Source organism: Cyclopterus lumpus, chromosome 3 (assembly GCF_009769545.1).
Source record: "Cyclopterus lumpus isolate fCycLum1 chromosome 3, fCycLum1.pri, whole genome shotgun sequence".
In the NCBI taxonomy this organism is placed as follows: Eukaryota; Metazoa; Chordata; class Actinopteri; order Perciformes; family Cyclopteridae; genus Cyclopterus; species Cyclopterus lumpus.
Genome location: NC_046968.1, coordinates 11,308,199 through 11,333,879, shown reverse-complemented (window position 1 = coordinate 11,333,879; position 25,681 = coordinate 11,308,199). Strand labels below are relative to the sequence as shown.

The window sequence follows — 25,681 nt, the reverse complement described above, 5'->3', positions numbered from 1 at the left end:
CCTTCAGCTCCTTGTCAGCTGGTCATATTTAAGAAAACACCACACAAACCTACAGTAAAGTCTCAATAAACAGGTATTTCATGTCTGAAAATTAGCCCCCGAAAGATACTCCGACCAGTACCTGTTATGTAATATGATATGACATGTTAAAATAGTCTACCATGAGACCAATGATGCCACCATGTGGTACACAAATAAATAACAACCTCAGCTTATGTTCAGTGCACTTTATTTACAAAAATGTTTCAATTAAGATTCCCACTTTTACACGTGAGATTATATATTGATAATCTCAATCACTGATTTACTTGGTGAGATAACAGAACGTGCTTCAGTAGTTAAAATGTTCCTCCATACATTGGTAACATAAAAGATCTTGACTATACGATTGGACAAATACCAAATATGTGACATAGCAACATTTATATTAAAATAAAAGCATTCAGCAACAAATTATAATTCCCATAATTACTTTTATTTATTACTTTATTTTATATATTAAACCTACATTTTCTTGGAAACAAAGTAGCAGGAAAAAGAACAGAAAGTAAGCACACTTTATTAAAAACAGCTATTAAATGTCTACTTTCAATGTGGCTCCACAGATTGTCAACATTTTATATCACAGAGAGTTTATGGTTTTACCAGCAGTTTATGTTATAGAAAAAAAAGGCATGGCATGGCTGTGTGTTTTCGGACTTTTATCCAACAGGTTTCCCAGCGATCTGGCTGCTTACTCACATGGAGGGGACACCGGCGGCTAAAATGTAAATACGCTTTATTAATATGGTTTCATTTTTACTTGACAGAAAAATTAAATTCAAGTTTCCTAGACAGCTGTTCAGCACAGTTCAAGTACATTTGGTTCAAAGTACATGATTAGGATACATTTTTCACGGCAAGGAAATAGACTATAAAACAATTGTATTGATTCAGAAAGAAAAAAACCCACAACGACCAATACTCACACTTGAGTTGGAAATAGCAGGGCTCACAGTGGGGCTTCCGGTTTCGAATTCGAACCTGGACTCCAGTCTCAGTTCTTCCGAGATGTCGGTGGCAGCCCACACACTGAGAGGAGGAGGGAGAGGTGAGAAAAGAAAGAAAAATCCAGGATGATGTAAGAGAAATGCCTTTTGTGTCTACATCATTTCACCAGATTGTCCGCAACCAATGAACTAATAAGCTGTGTCCCCATACAAACACGTAGAATATAAATATTATATGGGTGTTATGTGCGTCTTCAGCTCATATGGGGCCGAGAGGTATTCAAGTGACTTTTACATCTACTTGCTAATGAACGTAGGTCGACTAAATGCCTGGTCCTCTGCCAGAGATTTTCACAATAATAAAAGCAAAGCAAGACAGCAGGCGGGCTTCTCCCACTAAACCAACCACACGCAGAAAACTAGAGACCAACAGAGCACTACGACACCAGACATGACCACCAGGCCAGATCCCTCACACGGATTAGGAAACACTGGTTAGGAAAGATGGAAGTATAGAAAGATGTCCGAAATGCTCCTGCTGGCAGATGCCTATTAAGAGGATTGGATTGCAACTACATGTATGAGACTCCTGCTGACATGCTTTAAGGTGCGGTCACATTAGTCTTCAGTCTAATGAATTTCACCCACAAGAAGAAAGAATGTCACGTCACGGTTCTGCCGCGGGTAAAGCATATATATCGGGCAGCATGATTGAGAGTGTAAGCAGTCTCTGGAGTGTCTCCTGTCAAGTTTCCATCCAAGTGTCGCAACAAAAAAAAAAAAAATCAGCAAGAGAAAATGCGAATCAATGCGTGGGTCCATTCACTACCGTTATGTGAATATTAGGAGTTGGGAATATCTACAGCTGGTGGAGCCAATTGCCAGCCGGTTGCCTTCACACCAATGCAGAAGCAGCAATGAGACGTCGCAATTAAAATTGTACTCATATGGCCAATTTGTTTCATGTATTCATCCATTATTTTGTATTTGATGTATTTTGTCTAGTTATTTATTCTGATCACATCAAGTGTATTTAAAATACCTCAAAATCAATTTGGTCTACACACCATAGACTCAATAAAATATGGACAGTCACCGTTACGTCAACCGTAGCTTTGTGAGGAATCTCCTCAAAAAGAGGTGGATTGATGGTCTATTGGGATTGACTCGCTTTTGAAGGCAGCCTTATGTGGCTGTCATTTGAGGAAATGCACTTTTAAATGTGCTTAATAAATACATTTTACTGACTTGACCGGACCATTTGTTATAAGTCACATGCTTTGTACTCAGAAAAGTTGTAGTATCGATCAAAACAAAATGTGACCATTTTGACTTTTTTTCCTAGAGCTTCCACTCAGGTATTTTTATCCAAAGTGAAAATGTACATACCAGGTGGAAGGATACACCTTTAGTCTCCTAGTGTAATACTGTGTTTAGGTAAATCTAAAACTACACCATGTGAAATTAAGGAAAAAGTGAACTCTGACCTGCGAGATTGACGGAGCTTGTACCAAAACACTTCATAAATGAGGTGCCGAGCCATTATCTGCCATTGGATTGGAGCTACTGTGACTGCACCTTAACATGGCCATGACCTCTCACCTGGAAACAGGCGAGGTGGAAGCAGAGACCAAGGGTCTCTATGACCATGGCTGCCCCAATACCCAGGACACGCTCACACACACAGCAAGTCCTCTTGCCACTGACCATCCTGGGGCAGTACATGTTAACAACGTGAGGCCAAAATAAACAATAACATACAGATAATTACAGAGAAAGGTGTTCAAATGAACTACGTACCCGCTATGATGAGGGGAGTCAAATACATTTTTCTGGGATATTATTGATCCAGTGCTGTAGCGGGAAGAGGAGTTCCTACTCGGGGTACAGTGACCTGCAGCAACAGAGTTTGGACGAGGGTAACTGAACGTAGCAGTCGAGAGAGGGGACTGACGCAAAGTATCCAGGTCGTCCAGGGACTCGTACCTAGATGTCACAGTTCAGAAAGCGATGGAAAAGACTGAGGAAAAATCATAACCAAAAGTTTTGAAACAACTGCTGCCTAATAATAAAAAAAAGGGTGCAGTTGAGTCCCAATACACCCACCTCTTCATAGGAACCCCAACATAGATTGGGGCTTTGTAAAAGCTGCTGCTGCTGCGCTGACGTATCCAGCTGTTGTCGGTCAGAAGCTGAGTCCTTTTCTTCATCTCCTCCAATATCTGCTGCCTGTCTTTCTCAGCGTTAGACACAGACAGGCCTCTTCTTTTCCACTCATCACCTGAACCGATCAAAGCATGGCGGGTTAGCCCAGTAATGTTCACCAGAACAGATGGGGAACATCATGACAGAGTGTAGACTAACCTCTTGCCAGTTTGTGGGGGCCGGCCAACGCTGGGGTAGACAAGGACTTTGCCCTGTGGTAGGGAAAAAGACAACTTCTCTTTAATACGATTTGTAAATAAATGGGCTTTCCGCATCAGCACCGAGCTGGTCGCATGCTGAGGTTATTACCAATCACCTTGTGCCATATGAACGGTCTTAGAGCAAACAATACTGTGCTACGTTTGCAGGAAACCAGACGGGGACATTTATGCCCAAAGCTAAATATTAGGAACTATTGTACTATAACCAGTCCTGACCTGTGTGCAGGCGACAGCTTCGCAAAACCACAGCAGTCATCAGCCCTGAGGTACAGCAGGAGAAGCATTGAGGCCCAGCGAAAGCAGAAGGAAGCAAAGCAGATTCAGTAACCGCAGCAATGTAGAAGAGCACAACAGGTCAGGGAGAACAACAACAACAAGTCATGTTAAAGAATTTCTACATCAAAATTCTCAAACTTTCATTCAATATTCAGCACAATGATTACACACACACACACACACTCACTCAGCAAGGAAGGAAAAGAGCTGACAACGTGGGGAGAAAAAAAAAATTGATTTACCAGGCTTGTTCAGAATTCTTGTCATGCTGCTCTCCTTGTGCATTAGTTTGAGGTTTCGATCCTGCTTCTTCCAGCTCATCTTGGTTAGGACTCTGCTCCTCTCTGGTTTTGTTTGTCAATCCATTCACATACAGCTGTGCGCTGGCAGGGCTCTCACCATCATCGGTCATCTCAAAAGTGTTCTGCTTCAAATGCTTTAAAAAGAAAGAAAAGATATCACACTCTATAGAAATAATGTAAAGCACTGATATTGAATGCCAGTCAGGGGGCTCTAAAAGGAATCCTGATATTAAAGGAAAGCCGAAGCTAGAAAATGTGTAAGCAGTAAAGACGAGGTTTAGCAGGTTGTACTCGTTCGCGTCAGCACGCGTGTCACAGCTGCTGACTGAAACCATCCCTTACTTGAACGTCTCGATTATGCTGAATTCACATGGAACTCCCAGAGTCCTAAAAAGTAGGATGGGAGCAAGAGCCTTCAGTTATCAAGCTCCTCTTTTATGGAACCAGCTTCCACTTTCAGTCCGGGAGGCAGACAGTCACCTCATTCAAGAATAGACTTAAGACTTTCCTCTTTAATAGTGCTTATAGTTAGGGCTGAATCAGGTTTGCTCTGGTCCAGCCCCTTGATATGCTGCTATAGGCTTATAGGTTGCTGGGGGATGTTTTAGGATACACTGAGCACCTATCTCCTCTTCTCTCTCTCCTTATGGTTGAATATACATCTCTCCATTGCACTTTATTAACTCTGCTTCCTCCCCGGAGTCGTTGTGACTTCACGTCTCATAGGGTCCATTGGACCTGGAGGTGTCTGATGCCTGGTGAGCCGGCCTCCCGCGTTGGCCCTGCTGATGCCCCGCCCCCCCTCCTCTCTACCTCCTTCTGTTTCATGGATTGGAGGTCCATTCATACATTGTCATATTCATGTAATGTGTTTATGTAACTTTGTAATGCTGTTCATCTGTACACATGACATCTATTGCTTCTGTCCATCCGGGGAGAGGGATCCTCCTCTGTTGCTCTCCTGAAGGTTTCTTCCCTTTTTTCCCTGTGAAAGGTTATTTTTGGGGAGTTTTTCCTGATCCGATGTGAGGTCCTGGGACAGGGATGTCTTATGTGTACAGATTGTAAAGCCCTCTGAGGCAAATTTGTAATATTGGGCTATACAAAATAAACTGAATTGAACTGGGTATCATGTCAGATATATAACACCTTCTTATCTAGACGGCACAGGAACAATGCATATGTAATTATCTTATTACTTACTACTGCATGTAGCTATAAAATACACTGTATGCACATTTCATTTTTATTTAATTTTCATTTCCTTTAATATTTAAATTCTTAAATGTAATATGCCCTGCTATTTTATTGTATTGTATATATTGTAAACATGCTTGCTGCTGTTACAAAGAAATTTCCCCCTGGGGATGAATAAAGTATATCTACTCTAAAATGCAGCTTTCTCCTCACCCTCAGACAATTACTGTCTTTTAGAGTGTGTAGCGGGCTCAGTCTGACAGCTGGAGTGAAGAAACCGTTTTCTGGAAGGGAAGAATAATGCTCCAAAGTACGGCTAAAGTTTGGTGAAGGGAAATGGGCATGGCAATTTTTCGAAGGGGTCCCTTGACCTCTCACTTAGAGCCATCTGAATTAAAATGTCTGCATATTGGGCTTTCTTTTTTTCTTTTTTTATTTGACGCATCTGTATAAAATGACCTATAGTTACCTTTGGGATAGTCACAGCCTCATGCCACTTTACAACCACTAACTAGAGACAGAGGGCATTCATAGGAGGTATTCCATAGTATATCGACAAGGGGGTTTCTGACTAATGCAGTCTACCATTATCATTGCCGGTTGAACATACTTGGGATAAACTTTTTCTATGGCTACTTTATGGATGAAAATCTGATATAATATATTTTATGATCACTCAGATATAACAAATGTTGTGCAGGTTGGAAAAGACCACTCAACATTACCCCTGACTTCCTGCATAACTCCCTCTTTGAATCTTGTTGAGCTCTCTGCCACTCCGATTCAAGCCTCTCCTGATTCCGCAGATATTGTGCCTGAAAAAAAAAAAAGGAAAAGAAAGCACAAACGTATTTATAAGGTGCTTTACATTTAAGATGATTCAGGTTACCACGGTGTGCTGGGTAGTTCCGTTTGAAAAACAAACAAACAATGAAACCTGTAGGAGGCGCTCCTGCTCTTCCTGCCACTTCTTCTGATGCCTTCGATCCTCCTCATGGTCCCACGACCAGCTGGAGGAGGAGGGGCTGAGGGATGGCACCTGGAGCTGGTGATGCACGGAGCAGACTGTAGGCTCAGACATGATCACAGTGCAGCGCACAAATTCTTTCAACACACATGCATAACTTATGTTTGAACATGCATACAAACACCCTTTGATCAAGTGGCGCGGTAACTTACATCAGATATAGCAGATTCCGAACCTCCTGTGTGGGAAAATAACAGGTCAGCAGAGAGAACAATGCAGTAGCTCCTTAAGATTATTTTATGCAATGCCATTAAAGGCCACAAACACACACTACAAAGGATGGGGACACATTAGAAGACTGAGAATCCAAGGCATTTTGATAAGGCACTGGATCACATGATGGATTATCTATTTTCGCAGCATCCCGCGATGTGGCACAAAACCTTTAGCTGTAGCACGAGCCAGAAACCGCATCAACATGAACTCTACAGATTGCGTCCAGAGCTAGGGGTTTGCAGGCCACTTTATAGTTAAGAGTTAAGTGTACAGCCCTGCTACATGCCTTAGTGGTTAAAAAAAAAAAAAAAATCTGATCTTACCTACTCTCATCTCCTCAGACTAGACCTGCCCAAGGACGCGCTCACCTATCTGCTAACGTATCCCCAGCCTAAAGATGCTGCACGCAACTACTGAAAAAGAAACAGCTGAGCAGAAGATTTTTAGCATGCCATAGTAAAGCAAAGAACAAGTATTCACACACACGGCAACACAAATCTGCTTTGTTCATAAGTTGATGTGCCAGAACAACGAGCATGTTTCGAGAACGCCACTCAGTGCAAACATTTACCACACAAGTAAACCCATGAGCTGAATCCTGCAGAAGAGGGGGGCCATTGTTGCAGGACACACAGATCCATAAACAACCACAAAGGACAGCATTGCAAATCAGTCATTGTGCAGAGGGCGAGCAGTAAATGAAGCATGTATGGTATGTTACAGACATGATCAGTGCCGTCAGCCCTGTGGTTGCTATAGGGACAGTTGTGCCAAGACGAGCAGCGTTGTTTGCCCCCGTTTACAAAAGCAATTAAGAGAGACATTTAGTGAACGTTCATTTATAGAAATGCTACATCTTGAATACTTTGTTTTAAGTGAAGCACCCAAAGTAAAAGCTGTTAAAAAAGTGCTAGACTAATGTTATTATGGTGGTACTAAAGTAAAAAAATAATCTCGTCACAATTCAGCTCCCTTCTTAAAATCTTCACATTTTCTTTCAAATAATTTAAATAAATACCCAACAATTAACCGAGCAAAGCACCAGCCACCGAAGCAGCTACAAGAGGAGTCCAAGCTTAAACTGGAATTTTACCTTTCAGTTTGAAAAATTCTGCCCTTCTTTTCTAATTATTCCTACTAATATTATAGTAATCTATATGAAGAGGAAGGACATATTAGGTGAGAAATGACATAAGCCTTTATTGTATACAAGGAGCTATTCTTAAAATATGTTTGTCATGTGTTATTGCCATTGCAGACTGTATTCTTGTCATTACCTTTACTGGCTGTCCTGTGGTCGTCAGCAAGCTCTCCATGCGTGACTTTACCTTGTAAAACCTGGGCAGGTGAAAGAACACCAAGCTTCACCCAATGAGCACCACTTATGAAGCTGCACTATCAGAAGTGATACTGGCTAAAACATTGCTCACATTGTCGGTCTGCCCATTCAATTTGGACACTTTCCTGACTGTGGTTTCTGCAGAGGCCCCACTGTTGGCGTGGTGATCGGGGTAACCTATCAGAACGGGCGCTGCGGCCGTCAGATTGAGGGTCACCCTGCTCTGGCCTGCTTGGTTGTGATGACTCCCTTCACTGGTGCTCCAATCTAAGGGGAACAACCAGCCATCAAAACTAAGGCCACACAGTTTGTGGTCAGAGGTTCAATCAGCACAAATCATCAAGGTGGTAAAAGACAAGACAGTCTTCTGGCTTATTATCTTACCCTTGTTGCCATAGCGCCGAATGTCCATGGTCAGATTGCCGTCATGCAAGGAAGATGCCATTTTATCCCTCCACTGGTTGTAGTTCATGTGTGCCACCGCAACTCCATTAACAGCCACGATGTCATCGTCGACACACAGCTGGCAGAGCTCCGCTGGACTGCCTGAGGAGGGAGGGACAGGCGTCAAGGATATGAAGAAAGATGAAGACAGCAAAGTATTAAAAAAAAAAAAAAGGGAAAAAAAGTCAGCTTCAGAAATGATTTGTTTAGCATAAACTGAGATGCAGTATTGAGGACAAGGTTGCTCTTCCAAGTTGAAAAGTAGGCCAGTAAGCCGCAGTGAGTAAGTGACACCTCTCACGCCTAATTAAATATTCATGGTTTTCTTTTAAAATCACTGGCTACAATTTGTAGTCTTATGCATGTAAAGGGAATGCACACAATAAAACAGCCCACTGTTCATGTACACCATTAATCAAATTCTATAAAAGACACTTCTTTTTTTGGGGCATAAAATGTATTTTTTGCTCTTTTACAGCCACATGACAAGCTGCTCGTCTTAGCTCTCAGAAACGGCCTCAGACACATCATTTTTGTGTTTCAATAGTGACAATTGAAACACTATTTCTCAATTCTGCTCTCAAACCAGTTAGTGTCTTAAATTAGTTATTTTTGTAGTTGCAAAACAAATAACTAAAGAGCACAATGTACTACTGCTACCACCGAAACAAAAGCGTCCGTGTCGTTTTACAATACGAGGTTTAAAGAGTCACTTTGTGGCTCGCTCAGACAGATAAATATAGCAAGTGTCTTACCAGGTTGAATACATTTGACTCTCGCTCCTGTGGAGTCCCAATGAGTCTGGAAACCAAAGTCTGGTCTGCTGTTGGGTCTGAGTGTAAGGCTCACTCTCATGTCACTGTGATCCACCTGAAACACACGCCCACCAACGTCAAAGGTGACACCCAGTGATCCAATGTCCTGCATTTCCTGGCGGAAACCAGATCGTATGGCAGACACACCGAGGGACCAGTTTATTACACACTCATCACGGCAGCCCTACATAAAATGCCGTCTTTGTGAAGTTCATAATGTTCAGGTTTTGTTGTCAGAGATGCAGAATCATTGCTACGTTAATGATTGTGCTGGTTCAGCATTATATCGAAAGGAGTGCCTTCAACCCTCATTTACTCAAATAAGGAAGGCAGCGTATTGAAAGCACCTTAAACATGATGTCATTATTAGCTTTACTTACCGTTTACTTACTCTGCTGATCAGCGGCTGATTCACATGTAAAGGAAGACACTAAGAATATAAACGTTTGCGCCACATCTATTTATCACATTTGTTTCCCAAGTTTGACTTTACATTACAAAAATATTAATTTTTTGATCTCACTACAAGCTGCTCATCACTCAAGAGTAAGACATATTTAAATTAGAGCATTCACTAATTACATTTGATGGCGCCTTCTCTGATCATGACGTCCCAGGCAGTGAAAACATCACGTTGTGTTCATTAATTAGCTTTAAATGGCTTTACAATTGGTCGTGTATCAAGCCACAATAAAATATCTGCCGACTGACCACTGCTTCCAAGTAAAAATTGCTAAAGAATAAGAACAGACTTGAAAAAGAGATTATTTTTCCACTCATTTCGCCCGGTTCTTTTAATCCAAGTTTGTTTCATTTAGTTTTTCTATTTAGTCCTCTCTGAATTGAAATCAATTTGGTAATCCCCGATTATGAAAACAGCTTCATAAATTAAAATGTAATCCTAGAAGCATAATCCAGCATACCTTAGATGGGAGGATCGAGCCTTTGATGCGCTGGGTCTGCAGGTTTGAATACGGCCGCGGTACTAGCCTGGTCTGGGAGTAGGGCTGATAGTTGTCGCCATCGGTCTGGCTGGAGAATGTGGCACTCTTCACCTCCTCGACCTGCACCGTGCCATTCTGCTTTGCCTGGTTAGCGTCCTGTCTGATTGAGGCCTGCTGCTGACCTTTCAGATGAGTCATCGCAGTCTGCCTTTTGAGTGAAGACTTGGATGTTGGCGAGAAAGACTCCCGTTTCCCACTTTTCAAAAGCCGACCCTCGTTGTCGTCTACCTGGAGATGAACAGAAACTAGATGTGCTCAAAAGGACAATACGGATGGATTTGATTGCCACATTTGCTCTGCAGCATGGGACTGTGCTGACGCAAGACAGCTGGTACTGAAAGTCTACAACCAAAGAGCCTTATGTGAAAATAGAAATGTGGAATATTGTAGTGAGTTGACACCGTTTACAATGGTGCACCAGCGTTTCTATTATTAATGAGGAGGGTGAGCCAAGACAACAAAAGGTAACACAAGATCACTCTCATATAGTACACACACAACAAACACCCACAGGCAATGCCCTCATTACACTAACTAGCTTGATCCCCTATGCACCCTCCTGCACTAACCTGCCACCAAGACTGGATTATAATCATCCAGACTGTAAAATAAAATCAGCAGAGGGCAGGTTCTTCTAGTTTAAAATCTTCGACACTAATTACAATTTTCACAGAGAGAGACAAACTCATATTTATTGTTTATCCCAGTGCCATATCAAACACCACAATCACCAGCGCTTTGAGTGTCTTGATTAAAAAATTAGACACAAGTCCGAGTGAATCGTTTGGATGGACTGTTGAGAAGTGACAGTGTTGGTAAGACAAATGCAGGTTTATCTGTGGGCGATAGAGGAGGATGGTAGACAAAAACAATGGTTAACGGTGCTGGTTAAATAGCTTCTTGTAACAACCGAGAGCTAAATCTATTAAAAACACAACAAGCCACACCGATGCACCAGGTGACATCTTCCTTGTTTATGATGCCCATGGGAGATGTAGTTCATCCCACTTACTGTCCTGCTGACTTGTTACAGTGTAAATGTAAATGCACCAATTACCCTGATTTGCATTAGTAATGTTTGATAAAAAAAAAAACGGTGCTCAGCTGTTTTAGGACATTATTTTGCATTTGACAATAATAAATGTAGAACAAACACCAGATGTATTCTGTAAGGCAATACAGGAAACCAGCACATTTAAAGATAAAAGTGCCACATAATGGTGACTTAAACTCCACTACATTTAAAGAGAAACAGTGATAACAATGAACTCACGTTGCACAGCCTCGGCAGCGAGGACACCCTGGCCTGCTTGGTTCCAAAGGGTCTGGCTGTGACTGCAGAAGAGAGACGAGATGAACCCTCGGACCTCCGGTAGCCACGGGGAAGGCTTGCTGAGCCGGACCACGATCCTGCTCTGGACAAGTACTTGTAGACGACTGCAACCTGCTGGCCTCTGCCTTGCTCCATGGCTGCTTCCCAAGATGTCTTCTGGCTCTCTTCCTGGGACGTGTGGTTCTTGTGGGGCAAGTCCTCCAGAGCACCAGCTCCTGCCTGATGAACAGCATCGAGGCACAAAGTGGGGACAACACAGAATGGAGGTTCCTGGTGAAGCGACACGGGATCCCTGGTGTTGGTTGGCTTTGTGGTCACATTTGTCTTTTTCACGTTTGTAAAACCGTTTTCTGGTTGTGCTAGTTCTGTTGTGGGCTGGAGAGGAGCTGGGCTGCACCTGGGCTGCACTTTGACGTGGGTCTGGGAGCTGAAAGGACAGTCCAGAGAAGGGGTGGTAACTCCTGCTCCATCTGAAGCCAAGGAGGCAGAGTGGGTCTCCTCTCCCGAGATGTTCCCATCAGATGCCGGCATGGCTGCAACTGATGATCCCTGAGGACCAACAAGTCATAATTGAATTGCAATGCAAAAAAGTACAATAAAATCATAATTTTCTCAATAATTACACTAAAGTGAACACAATCAAGGACATTCATCAAGGTCAGGCAGACACAACTGTAAACGTACCAGAGTGTGGGGGCTGAGTGGAGACATGGGGCTGAAAGGTGCCTCTGTGGCATTGCTGCGGGCCAGCAGAGCCCGAGTATGTGGCCGGAGAATAGCGCTCAATGATTTGGATGGAGGAGAGGTGGAGTAAGGACGAGGGGTAGCGTAAGGCCTGCGTGGTGACTGCTGGTCTCTGAGGATTTGTCATGCGGGGAAAGAGGAGCCGATGCAATAAAGGAAGCAGAAAAGATGGGGGGGGGGAAGGATGTGTCATATTACATGAGTTCACTGTGGCGTACTGAACAGTTATCAAGCAAGGTCAGCAGCTTTAGATACACACTTTAAATAAATGAAGGGCAGCAACAAAGTTTGGAAGCTTAAACTTGAGATTTCCCGATTTGCATTTGTCGCAAGAGCGTACCTTAGCAGTCGGCCTTGTGCTTCTTTCTTCTCAAATGTAATCATGGCCCCATCGGCCATCTGGTTATTGACATGCTCTCTGTCTTGCAATTTCCGGTCAGACTTGGTGCTCCTGCGACGACTCTTCCACTTTGTCAAGTCCTGAAACAAAATGCACAACCCGATAACCCTGTTGCCTGTGTGCATCGAACTTCAATTTAATGTTCAAATATATTTTAGGGCTCAAAACAAATTTTCATCCATCGGATCATATTTTAGAAAAAATTGTTGTTGTGGAGTGAAAGTACTTTTAAAAAAGAGAACTTTTGTTCGGTTGATTGACAACTAAATTTGTAAAAACTTTATACAAAAAAGAAAAAAGGATTTATAGGCACGATCATTAACATGAAACACAGCAGTTATCAAGCTAAAGAACACTATAAATCTACGTTTTTAAAACATGGAAGAAATTGACAATGGAGCAAACCATCTGCTGAAGAACACGGGAGAGCTTTTGGAGCATCTCTCAGCAACATTTCTAAATGGACCTTGAACATAGATGCCGTCATCATTTTGGTGCAAGGCTTTTCTCGACTTACATCATGCCACTGAGCTTCACTGTCCTTGGCAGCAACGCTACACCTCGGTTTGTTTTCCAGGTTGCACTCCCTCGTCATGTCCGTGTCGTGCTTCAAATCATAGATGGTGCTCCAGTCAGGAACTTTACGCACAGGGTACGCCATCGGGATGTCACTGAGCGATTTGCTCCTGGTTCAGACGGGCAAAGGACATGGGAATAAATAACGGATCTACAGAGCAAAAAAAACACGGCAGCAACTCCATGTTGCAGAACAAAGCATGTTGAATAGTATTATTGCAATGCAGCGCACACAAACGGCTACTTTCTGTACGTGCCCCCCCCCCACACACACACACGAGTATTAACAGCTGCAGCGCGACACATTCTGCATCCAAACAGAATCCAGAGCAAAGTGCAAGGAGGAGCGTCGCATGCAAGTCAAGTTAGTCAGCAGTATAAATGGCAACAGATGTTGCCGTCTGGATAACACAACAGCCACAACTTTTAACAAGTGATAGCTCTGCTGTGGGCAACAGAGGGTGTCAGATGGCATTCAAGTAACTTACAGCAGCATTGAGAAGGTGGTATATCAAAACTGTGACATGATTTAAATGGGAACTGTGATTAGAAACAATCCTGTAGTTTGTCATAAATTCGACTGTCAGGACAATTGATAGTGGGAGGCATAGCAAGTGCTTGACTGTTATGAAAAGGCAAATTATGTTTGCGGCATAATTTAGGTAGGTGGGGGTAAACTGAATACAAGCAAAAGCACACCCAGATGAAGCAGCAACAAAGTGGTTACGGTCGGAGCGCTCTCGAACACCTTTGCTCAAAACAGAGGCACTCACCAAATCCATTCAGGGTTGACCTGAACTGGCCTCTCAGGTCTGACCTGGATTTGATACGCTCTACAGAACCAAAGAAACAGACACGCAGACTGATGAACGCCATTATCTACATATAAAAAGGCACCTGGTTCGACAAAAGTAACTAAACCTCATTGTAACACACGAAGGCCAGGAATAACAAGAGGCTAAACTGAACTAAAAACACATTATATAGAGATTGCATAGATAACTAGCAGAAAACATGTGACAGATGCAACACATATGCCTCGAGTCACACAGCTGTAATACAAAAAAAAAAAAAAAAAAAAAAAAAAAAAAGATCTTGGCAGAATAAATGTGCAAAGGACGCGCAATATTTTAGTTTATTGATCCACTCTTTATCCACACCAAAGTCATAGTCACACAGAAAGTGAACTGGAACACATAGCGCTGGCACAAAAGGTGTGATAAATTACATGATTGTTATGCTATCAAATTATGACAAGGCACATGAGTCACCCGTTTAACCATTATGAACTAGTAAGTCACTTCGCATGATATTGTTCAAATCAGCACACAAAAAAAAAAAAAGAATGGGGCCAGAATAAATGCCAGATATTACAGTGCAGTAGCTAGGAAAACAATCAGTAACAGTACACATTCAAAGCATGTTTAATTTTTACTTAAAACATCCATGTGATGAACAGGGCAACAATTCTATATCAAAATTAAGTAGTTTGCTGATGGATTAGAGATTTGCAAATGCAAGAATAACAGGTGCACTTTTCCACTTTGCTCCATGACGAGAAGAGAACAAGTAGGATATTGTGTTAGAGCTCGTCTCAACTCTCGGTACGGTTTGCATTAGCTGTGGAGCTTCATGACAGGAGTGAATGTTCAGGCTTGGGAGAAAGCTTCTTGGAGAGGAGTTGACCCTCTCCAGATGCAGCAGATGTGTTCTGCACAGTAGCAGACGTCACAAGCCACGAAATCAAGTCAAACACTTCCACGGAGGAACCCAAAGCTGTATGACTACAGTCAGAGAAAGGGAACAGAAGATATATGAAATGAGTACATCATTAACAAAAAAAAATTTAAAAAGACTTGAAATTAGATACAAATTTGAAAGATGTTGCGTTTGGCGGTTTAAACTCATCATCTTTCTTGCAAAGTAGTGCTAGCTATTCCCATTTGCCTCGCAAACTAGGATTAAGGTTGCTGCTGTAGTTAAACTAGATTTAGTAACTTTTTCCACGCGATAGCCAATAACAATAAACAGAAGACATCTGACCGCATGCAACCATGTCTTACAGTACGTTATTTTAGCACCACACACACACAACATATGTTAGCTGGAACGGATTACAGTCAACGTGACTCTCGCCATGCAAAGTTTTCTGCTTCTTTAAAAGTAAATGTGCTTAAGCAATGCAACTTTGCAAATAAATTTAAAAAACAGTACAAAACTGCAGCTTCAACATTGCCTTGTATTAGTAAATAAAGTATTTGTAAATCTTAAAGCTTCAACCCTTTCACCATCAGCACAGCCTTGCCTAATAGAGCAGTAAAATAAGCCAACAGACCTTAAGCCTTGCATTTTACGATACCATGGTCTTCTCTGAGAGCCGAGGTAGATCGTGCGCACACGAGTATCCTCTTCAGGTGTCCAATATCGGGGTAAGAAGCGGTCACAGTTTGGGTTGTTGGATGTCTGATGAAGGGTCTGCTGCACTCGCCGGAAATACAAGTCGTCTAGGACAGGGTCCGCGTCAGTATAATCATCATCATCATCCGAGTCGTTCTCACACTGAGCCCTCAGGAAAAGCTCCTCATCAATGGCCCACTTGGGAGGACTCGCAGTGTGGTGGGGTTGAGGGGAGAAAGGGGCATCTTCAATGCTGCAGCAAAGAGCGGTATACCCACGTCTATGTCGAATCACTTTTGATCAAATAGTTAGAGTATCACAGAAATGCTCTCCGAGCTGCTCCAAAATGTTAAAAAGGTAGAAGCGTGGCTGATGATTAATGCATGGAGGCAAATTTACTGTTTTTTGGGGGAGCCGGTTCGGGTCCAAGCAGTGGAGTGGCAGGTGGTGTAGTTGAGCAATGGAGCGAAGCAGAGCACCGACAACACATTTGATGAGCGAGACTTTAAAAAAGGCCACTTATCATATTGATAACTAGAACGAGAACTGGCTGCTGCAAACAAGTGGTAAGAACAAAAGCACAGACATCACTTAGTCTAGAGAGACAAAGTAGTTCTGACGTAATTCTAGCATGAAAGATGTAATACAAAAAGGGAATAAATACCATAACAAAATAATGACCACCTGTGTAAAGGTCTACTTGTGACGGCTGTGTTCATGAATGCACACCTCTCCACATCACTGATTTGGGCTTTGTGTGAAGAAGTCATTATAAAAGCAAAGCAGTGCCTAATTGATTTGAAAACCTTGAAATGTGATACAATGAGTTCCAACCAAGAACAATCCATGTCATTATACTATTGATAGATATTATTGAACCCAGTTGTCATCACAATTTCTTTGCCAGATACAATATTAGAATGACAGCCGTTTCTCCAATACTGTACATTTCAAATGGACTCTGGAATAATGTTATCTTGTCTCGGTATGTTAAAGTTGAAATTACATATCAAATAAATCATGACTAAAATCATAAATCATTTTGAAAATACACTGAGGAATTTGAAGAACAACATCTAAATAATTTGTAAACCATTCTTGGATAGCTATGGATAAGTGAGTTAGTGGCAGTCAGGGAACTCAGTAGTCAATACATCTGCAGTACCTGGCGAGCGGACTAGCGCCGCTCCTTCCAATCTCCTCCTGTCCTTGTTTTCTCGGTGGGAGAGAACCTTTGATTTGCTGGGTGGAGGGCTGCGTTGTCTCCATCTTAAACACCTGCTCAGCTTCAGCGTCGCTTCCACAACCTTGAGACCGCACAAATGCGTGGGAAATGAGAAACAGAAAGGATACAAGTCTGGAGAACAACAAGGGGGAACACAAGCCAAAACCAATTAAAAAGAAAACTGACTAGCCCATGAATGCATAAAAGAGTGTCGCTTAGAACGGCAGTGGGGGACTGAGTCTTTACGCCGCTCAGTATTTTGCCCCCTCTCATCTCACAAACCTTTAGCACCATAGTGTGGAACTTGCCACAATCAATCACTGACGTGCACGGAGACCAAGCACAGCGAGGACAACATTGACAAATGACACATTGAGTAAGAAGATCAGAATGTTGTTGATCAAAAATAATAGCGTGGTTGCATATGAAACCATCAACATAATTGTAATTCATGAGTCGCGATAAATGCATTTCTTCTTTAGCAGACTGACAGTAGCAGGCAAGTCTTCTCAAAAGACAAAAAAAAAAAAGTGTGGATTGGATGTGACGTCTTCACCTCGAGCAGAAGTTGCATCAGCAGTTTGTTCGAGGATATGGCTTGCAAAAAAGAAAAAGAAAAAGAGCACCCAGACAACAAACTCTGTTCATTAAAATAAAGCTTGAAGCAAAAAGGGAAAGAACATGTCACCATTGGCCACACTGTTTGATTACAAAAGGGATTTAATCAAATTATACACTTTCCAGTAACTATCTTTTTACAGTCAAACAATTTAAAAAAAGTGTCACACTTCATTCAGGTGGAGTGCACAAGTCATTGAATACAATGATAAACATACCTTCACTGTTTGGGCGGCGGGCTCGGGAATCCAGAGAGTCGATGTTCTCGGCCTTGTAGCTCGGGCGGCGACATTCCTCCCTCTCTAGGTACCAGCACTCTTTTGCAAACACATTGCCGCCCTCATCTAGTGCCTGGATATAGAAGGCAGAGTTAGTCAATAAAAAAAAATTTAAAAAAAAGGACTACAAATGGTAAAAGCCGAGAAGAGCAGTTCACCTTGGACAAGGCCAACCCTAACAGCCCTTCGAAAGCCTTGAAGTTTAGCTGAGGACCACTGTAGAATGAGTCAAGGTGAGCCTTGCGACCCAGCCAGTAGATTGTGATGAGAACCTGAGAGAGTAAACGCACAACGTGACTGACCACACACACCACTTCCCCTGCTAAAAAGGAAACTGTAGGGTTTTCTATGAATAGAATATATTTAGGCAGCCCGCCTATTTTTACACACAAAGTTTATAGTGAAGTTTCCCACTAAGAAAATGTTGGCAAGGCAAGTGGCCTTGACAAGATCTCAAAACACTCCATGGGGCAGAATGCTGTGGGCAGTCAGTAAGACACAACACTCACACCATTAATTTAGACCTCTTCCTGGCATTTTATGTTTTATTATGTGAGCCTGCAAAACGCTTTGGAAAAGATGCACGTCATATAGCACAGTGTTTGCTGATAAATGATTATGAGTGGTAATAAATACCCCTGTATGGATTCCCCATAAAGTTTGATTAGTGTCTGTAGCTGCTACCTTACTGGTCCATTGGCGGCATGATCAGACGTTAATTGTTGTAGCCATCACAGTGGTGTAGCAATACAACCTAATAAAAAAGGGTGACTCATGTTTTTCAGCAAATGACAGTCAATGTAATACGCAAAAGCAAAAACACATATTTCTGCTGGCCATCTACTCCCGTTTGAATGATTGAAGCTAAAATGTGTTTTTAGTGTTCCCTCATTTGTATACCTAAGCGTAAACAAGCATTACGGGCTCATGCAAGTCTGAAGCACAGGGACAGGATGTGCTAATGTGTTAATAGCCTGCCACCTACAGTACCTCATGCAAAGCAAGTCATTAAACTGCAAACACAACGATTAATCACATTTAAATGGTGTTATTTGCAACATGATTTTACTTCTAGTAAATTATTTAGGCACCCTTAAATCTCTCAAGTCCTGTTGGTCCTAAATCACTGTTCTGTGTTCAGCCATTAGCAGAGTATAGAACATGACACAACTGGAAGAATGAAGGAAACTCAATAAAACATAAACAGGCTTATAAAACTCCAGGAAAGAAAACAATACTTACTTAATCCAAATGTTTAGGGTGCAATACGCGTTAACATTAATCCACATTGCATAACTGCTGTATGTAAAAAGAGTGACGCTCAGCTATGTATTCTTCAAATAAACAAACTTCAATTGTTTATATATCTGGTTTGGAGACCTGCAAGAAAACTGTGGCCTTCAATAGACTCAAATTGACCCTAATTGGTTAATTCAAAGAAAAATGCTACACCCATTTCAAAAGAAAGAGTGCTCTGACAACAGCCTCATTACTGTGTCCAAGTTGTCAGTTGTTGTGTGACTCAAATGAGGATTCCCAGATAAACAAACAACCTCATACACTTCAAAACATTTCAAATACCAGCCGTGCACACAAGCGTGTACACATACAGTACTCACATGTTCCCCCCCCCCCCCACACACACACTTGTGAGAGACAAGTGTACAGATACAGTTTAAGGTATAGCGATGAAACCAAACTACATTTGATGCCAGATTATTGGGAATAAAAGATGTTCATAACTAAAGTGGAGCAAGACTCAGTTGCCTTTAAGGTTTTCAAACTCAAAAGGTCAGGAGAGGGAATCAGGAAAATATATGAATGATAGAAAAACATTTACAGCTTATATTGGAGCAGTCATTCTGGTCATACTTACATTTTTGAGTCTTCTGGCGCTTTCATCTCGCCTAAAATAAAAAAAGATAGATAAGAAAGTATCTACACAGAAGAGTGACGCCCTTAATGCTGCAATGTAAAGTATGACTGCATACTGCTGTTAACAAGATAGCTGTTTGGGGGGGCGGGAGGGGGATCTACAGTAACATCTGAAGCCTTTTCATTTGCAACTAAGCTACTTATCAGAATGTACAGAGAGGCAGACGGGCTATCAGCACATACAAAGCAGCAGCTTGTCGTCAGGCACAGCTCATACCTTGGAAAATGCAAAGCAGCGGTGACACTCGGACTATAAACTTTTTCCAGCTCAGGCATTGCAGTTCCACCCCAGTGCAAAATGTGCTCAACACAGCCAATACAAAAACACATTTGAATCAAGCAGTCAGACTAAACGAGTGAGTTGACCTTCAGAAGTAAAAAGGTGTGCATATCTGTGGTGGCAGGCGCTCCTGTAGCTTTAGGCAGTTGTACACATTCACTTAACCCGACAGGACACTGCTTCTGAGAGACAGCTGTACCTAAGTGTTGCACGAGTGGACAGGTCCTGCAGGTCTCCTGGGTGAAACAGCTGAGACACATTCAGTCCCACTTTCCCACAGGCTTTCAGGAATACATTCACGTTATCCTGGAGATTAGAATTACACAGACAGCAAAATGAGTGCAGCTAGAAAACGGGTAGAGAATCAGAAAAGTTTAAAACAACTCCTTCTCTGAAATGCATTACCACTAGGACCCCTGTTATCAATTATTTGTTATGAATTAGTCTACAATAATTAAATTACTTGTTTATACTTTTGCACACAGAAATCCAACATTGACTTAACCTTTCATTAACCAAAGCCACAGATGATTTAAATTGTAAAGCTTGCAATAAATGTCATGAAGACCTACAGGTTTACTTTTATTATGTTCATTGAACGTTCATTTTCATTTGTTCAACTAACTCCAGTATGTAACAAGGTTCTCGTTTTTACTGCATTTAATGCAACCAAAAAAAGAGAATACATTTGTGTAGGTAGTGAGCCTGGGCTGAAATGATAAATAAGCAGATTCTATTTGCTCTGCTTGGTGCTTCCCTTTAGCATTGTGCCTGATTAAAGACAGGCTTCCTCTGTCAGCTTTCTCATCCACTTCATTGATACCAAATGACATCACTAGGAACCACAATCTTACCAAAGCAAATACTTATCATTAAAAGAAATCTCAATAATGGCAGTTTCTACATATTTACAGTATTATCTACCTTACTGTGATCATAAGTCTGCAGCCACGTCTGAAAGTAACCATTATTTTTTTTTTTAAACGATTAGTCATTTTTGTTAATCCATAACTGAAAGCCCTCTCACTGAGAGATAGCCAGATACAGCTGAGTGGCATGTAATCTAGTGGCAAATAGACCAATATGTAACCATTTTATTTAATCCTAGTTCCAATGACCTTTTATAGATGACAAATCTACAGAAATGTCAATTAAGGGGTCCAAAGTTATAAAAACAAAATATACACTGTGCATGTTTAAATGGCTTGAGAGAAGAAAAAAAATCAATATAGACACCCATGTTATAGGTAATGTCAGCATTAATGTAGAGAGGCCTGTATTTACATTCTAGTTGCTGGTTAAAACATGCAAAACCACCAGTGCGGTGATTTAAGATGTCAAAGTAACTGCATATTCTCTGCTGCATCTGCGCCTCACACCCATCATCACCACCTTCAGTCCAGCATCCACTGTTGTGCTCGGTCTATTTATTGGCCCGATGGGAGGTTGAAATGCATCTTTCATGCATTCCTCCTTTTGCTTTGGGCAGTTTTGGCTATTAAACGTGCCATCAAAAACACAGCCTGAAGCCCAAAACCATTTAAATGAATACATAAATCATATATTCAGCAGTCACACTGAAATGCAGTTTCAGGATCATTCAGACTGTGGCAACATCGTCTCTCAGTGCCTTGAACAGGAAACCGCAAGATGTGGCAACTTCCTGGATAGGAGGTGCCTTTTTATTTTCTTATGCTTTGCAGTCAAGACCGCCTGTGCCAAACCACCAAGCTACCTGTTATACAGACACATTAATAACTGTAAGATCTAACACTCACCAGGCCAGCAATGGGAGTAGAAAGCCTGTTTACTCTCCTAATAATGCCAGGTTTCAACCGGTTGATCAAGCTATAAGAATAAACACAATTATTCAGCAAACATTCCAGAAAAGCCAAATAGCACAGGGCTCATTAATAGAGAAATTAGCTTCCAACGGCAGCATTTAATTAAGAAAAATAAATGTAACAAACTTAAATCCAGTTTGATTGCATGTCAGAGAAAGAGCTTTAAGCTAACTAGATGTCTGGCTAACCTGCATTCGTTGGCCTCATTGTTCTTTTGCAGCTACAAGCTGATGTTATAAAGGTCAGTGGATATTTAGAAGAAAGGGACTAATTCATAAACTCCACAGAAGATGGTACAAAAATAGAAATTTTGTGTAGATAAAATAAAATAATCTCATAACATGTCATTAATTCTTTGGCTATGCATTTGTGACGTTTACCTAAAAAGCAGGTTTAGAGACACTGAGGCCACGCCAGAGTCCAACTAGGCTCACTAACCAGAGGTTCCCTCAGTGAAGTCGCTTGAATTTCAGAAAAAAGGTTTGTGCATCATTACTCACTCGCAAAGCAGGACTCCATTCTCCAGGGCAGCGCGGAAGTCATTGCATCCAAACGATTTTACAGTCACTTCCTAAAAAAACAAAAAAAACATTATGATTGGAAGGACAAATAAAAAAAAGTCCTGATATTTTTCCAACTGTTAAAAATCCCTCTCAATATATCATTGCATTTAATACATACATAAGGAATCATTATCAAAAATGTTTGTGCTGCATATTTTGTTAAAAAAAAGAAGAAAAAAAAAGAGAAAAAAAAAAGGACTATGACCAATTATCTGCTTTTTTCAAATCCTCAAAAATGTACATCAGCATCATAAATCCAACACTACTATATAGTATACAGACTCCCTAATTAATTATTAATTCACACAAGTAATAGTAAATATAGTACATATAAAAACAATAATGGAAGTTAGATTTAAACTCAGTTTGTTAAGGGCAGTGAGGTTTCTACAGCGTTAAAAATATTGTAATTAAACTTCCTGGTGAAAAAAAAAAAACTATGGCAGAAATGAGGAAAACAAGGTCCTGGTTGAAGCTAATTAAAGTCGTTCTTCAGTCCACAGTGAAGACAATCCCCTGTTTTGTAGTTCTCAACGGTAAAATAAAGTAAATTAAGTGAGCTGCATACTATTAAGATTCAGCTGAAAAACATTCCAACGACTGCACAAAAGCAAGACTTGATACATATAAATCACAAAATATCCAAATAAGTATTATTTAAAACATGTGTTCAATCAAAACAAAAAGGAAAAGTAACCTAAATGATTTTACATGGCTGAAGAAAGCACAGTGCAAAGTGGGCTTTGTAATGAGGACATAAAAATGGGGCTATTAAGTTTCAGCTCCATAAGTAACAGAGGGCCTCAAAGGGCTATTCTTCTCACTAATTAGTCCCCCCAGGAATCCACAATCACAATTCATTTTGGGTAGAACTGGGCACCGGCTTCTCAGAGGAATCAGACAAACAAAGCAGGGCCAGGTTAACGCAATCAAACAATTCCTCGGTCAAGATGCTGTCTGTTCTACGGCACCGAGACTTTAATTGGGAATTTAATTCTGTGGATTTCAACCATGAGCGACTTGAAAACTTAAAATGTTGCTAAAATGGGGTTTCACTAAAATGTATTAGGCTCAAACAAGGCAATCATCTCACTTGGGATGAACATAAAGGCATTATTACTAAATCTATGTGCTCTAGTTTCGAAACATGAGGCCTATAGATCAATGTAACATTTGGAGCTGCAGTGACCAGTGGATACATCTGCAATTGAATAATCATTTTCAAATGTCACAAACATTTGTTAGCGTCTCAAATGTGACATATCACACGGGAGGGTAAAGGGGATATCTTCGGATTCCAGACTGTAGATCAGATAAAACGATATGTCCCTTTTCACCATTTTGTGATATTATATAGACAATTAATTGAGCAGAATCAATAATCCAAAGAATTGTAAATTGCAGTCCTATATGCAAATTTATAACATAAAAATTGCACTCCATTTACAGTTAGAGATGAATTCCTCTGGCTAGGTAGTGTAGGCCCTGTGCCGCTCCTGTTTTAGCAGAGTCTAAATGGACTGTTTACATAATGTAGAAGAGGCCAAGTCATTCTTATTTATTCTCAAGTCCAGTAGGGATTGAGCAAACATTTACGTCCAATTTGCCTCTGGTACTATGCTAATGATGAACAGCAACAATTTATGTACACTTGAATGCATGGAAGTCTATTATCCTGCAATCTGTTACACTGACTATTGGTGCCAACACGTTCCTGATGTTTGGCACGAGGGAGAATTTATGATACCATTTTCCATTTCCTTAAAAGCAGCATGTTTTGCTTCCCACACACACACACACACACACACACACACACACACACACCCCTCCCCTGCTCATCCATCCTTTCATCCATCGGTGCAGGGAAATAGGGGTAAAATTGGCATGGGCGTACTGCCAAGAGCGCGCTGGACAGAAATCTCATAATGAGCCACTCAGACACAATTGACATTAATGGTCCCATTTAGAGTTGGTCAACATTCGGTGCCCACAGCCTACTAGCCGTATTCATTGGTTATGATTTAAGGATTACAACTTCAACAATGTTTTGGCAGCAGCCTGTAACAACCTAGAAAATGCATTGCTATAAAAACAACCACATTCTCCACAATGTGTGCATGGAGTAACCCGCCTGCACCACACCTCAATTGACGAACACCATACATTTGTTTGGGACAGAAACTATTTAAATAGACAAGCTTTCAGATTAAAGTATCATAGTGTTCATAGCAGATGCTAATTTGCAACACCAGTCCCTGGTAGAGCATTTATGACACTATAGGAGAGAGAGACAGTGGCAGTAAAGAACAAACCTCACAGTGAGGCTTTTCTCTTAAACATTACCCGATTATCTGCCCTGCTTCAATTCCCTCTGAGGCTCTGAGTGCTGCAGTCAAATTACGTTTATCTGTGCAAACACAGAAGATTCTCACACAGGGCTCACTTTGTCAGGAGGCAAACTCTTACCAGTCATGTTTAGCATTTTAACTCAAGATAAGTCTCTACATTTAGATTTGAGTCAGACACATGTTTTTAGGCAGTATATATATATATATATATATATATACACATACATATATATATATTTATTTATTTTTTAAATAGCTGAAATGTCTGCCACTGACTAACATAAACCATTTCCTGTCTCCACGAAGGGTTAAGTGATTGACTGGCCAACTCTTCATGGTAGTTTTGCGCATTAATAAGCGAAGAAGAGGAGGACGAACACAGGAGTAAGAACAGATTGAAAAAGGTGGCCGTCGTACCTCAATCCAGCGTCGAGCCTCGTTGAACGCGTCTCCACAGCTCACACTGGTCTGCTGACGCCACTCCATCGTTTATCTCGTGAACGAGCAAACCGCACACCTCTGATAAAAGGGCGAGAGAGGTCAGACTTAGTCAAACACCCGTTAATTAAAAAAAGCGACCGCGCCGTCAACCACGACGGAGCGCAAGCAAATAAGTTCAATTAATGTCGGCAAACATGAGGAACGTTCATGCACATTGCATTTATTTCACTTCAAAAAAAAAAAGTCACCTGGCGCCGCGTGGAGCTGCTCACCGGTGAAAAGCTCTGCGCTAATTGAACGCCCCGCACTTCTGCCACCGGCTTTTCCATCACTGACACCTTTCGCCTATTGGTTGAAGGGAAGAGAGGAAAGGTCTCCGCCCACTTCAAAACTACAAGCAAAGTTGTGGCATCTGAAGTGAAGCCGAGAGGAAGCTCTGCAGAGGCTCATCGACCCTCTGGTGGCCTGCTGGTGTGTGACACTGTGCTCGGTGGGGGACGAGACACACTTTACTTACTCACATAGTTTTAGCCTCCAATTTGAACACATTAAAGTTGAAATCATCCCATGGAATACTTATTTGTATTGTACAATGTAGCTAGAATAACACAGAGCACATAGGGTCCTGAGTAGATAGGCCTGTCTTCTGTTGAGCATCCTGCAT

General features: G+C 41.4%; 1 protein-coding gene across 6 annotated transcripts; it reads right to left on the bottom strand.

The window, feature by feature from the left end:
• Positions 1-212: 212 nt before the first annotated feature.
• Positions 213-25,362, bottom strand: LOC117728624 (LIM domain only protein 7-like). 6 transcript variants are annotated; one of them, XM_034529343.1, is made up of 30 exons: positions 25,266-25,362; positions 24,994-25,095; positions 22,166-22,236; positions 21,600-21,669; positions 20,021-20,127; positions 19,483-19,513; positions 17,765-17,878; positions 17,547-17,679; positions 16,651-16,792; positions 13,862-13,921; positions 13,030-13,198; positions 12,453-12,592; positions 12,053-12,224; positions 11,309-11,917; positions 9,955-10,263; positions 8,972-9,086; positions 8,157-8,318; positions 7,864-8,039; positions 7,711-7,771; positions 6,370-6,395; positions 6,128-6,235; positions 5,916-6,005; positions 3,934-4,127; positions 3,632-3,676; positions 3,354-3,406; positions 3,096-3,270; positions 2,790-2,975; positions 2,592-2,700; positions 969-1,071; positions 213-760 (listed from the first exon to the last, which is right to left on the bottom strand). In XM_034529343.1, the coding sequence occupies exons 2-30, from the start codon at positions 25,060-25,062 to the stop codon at positions 738-740; spliced, it is 3,822 nt and encodes a 1,273-aa protein (XP_034385234.1). In that variant the 5' UTR covers positions 25,063-25,095; positions 25,266-25,362; the 3' UTR covers positions 213-737. The 6 variants fall into 6 exon arrangements, with proteins under 6 accessions (XP_034385234.1, XP_034385236.1, XP_034385231.1 ...); XM_034529345.1 differs by lacking the exon at positions 2,592-2,700; XM_034529340.1 differs by lacking the exon at positions 213-760 and having other exon boundaries at positions 767-1,071.
• Between the last annotated feature and the right edge of the window lie 319 nt (positions 25,363-25,681).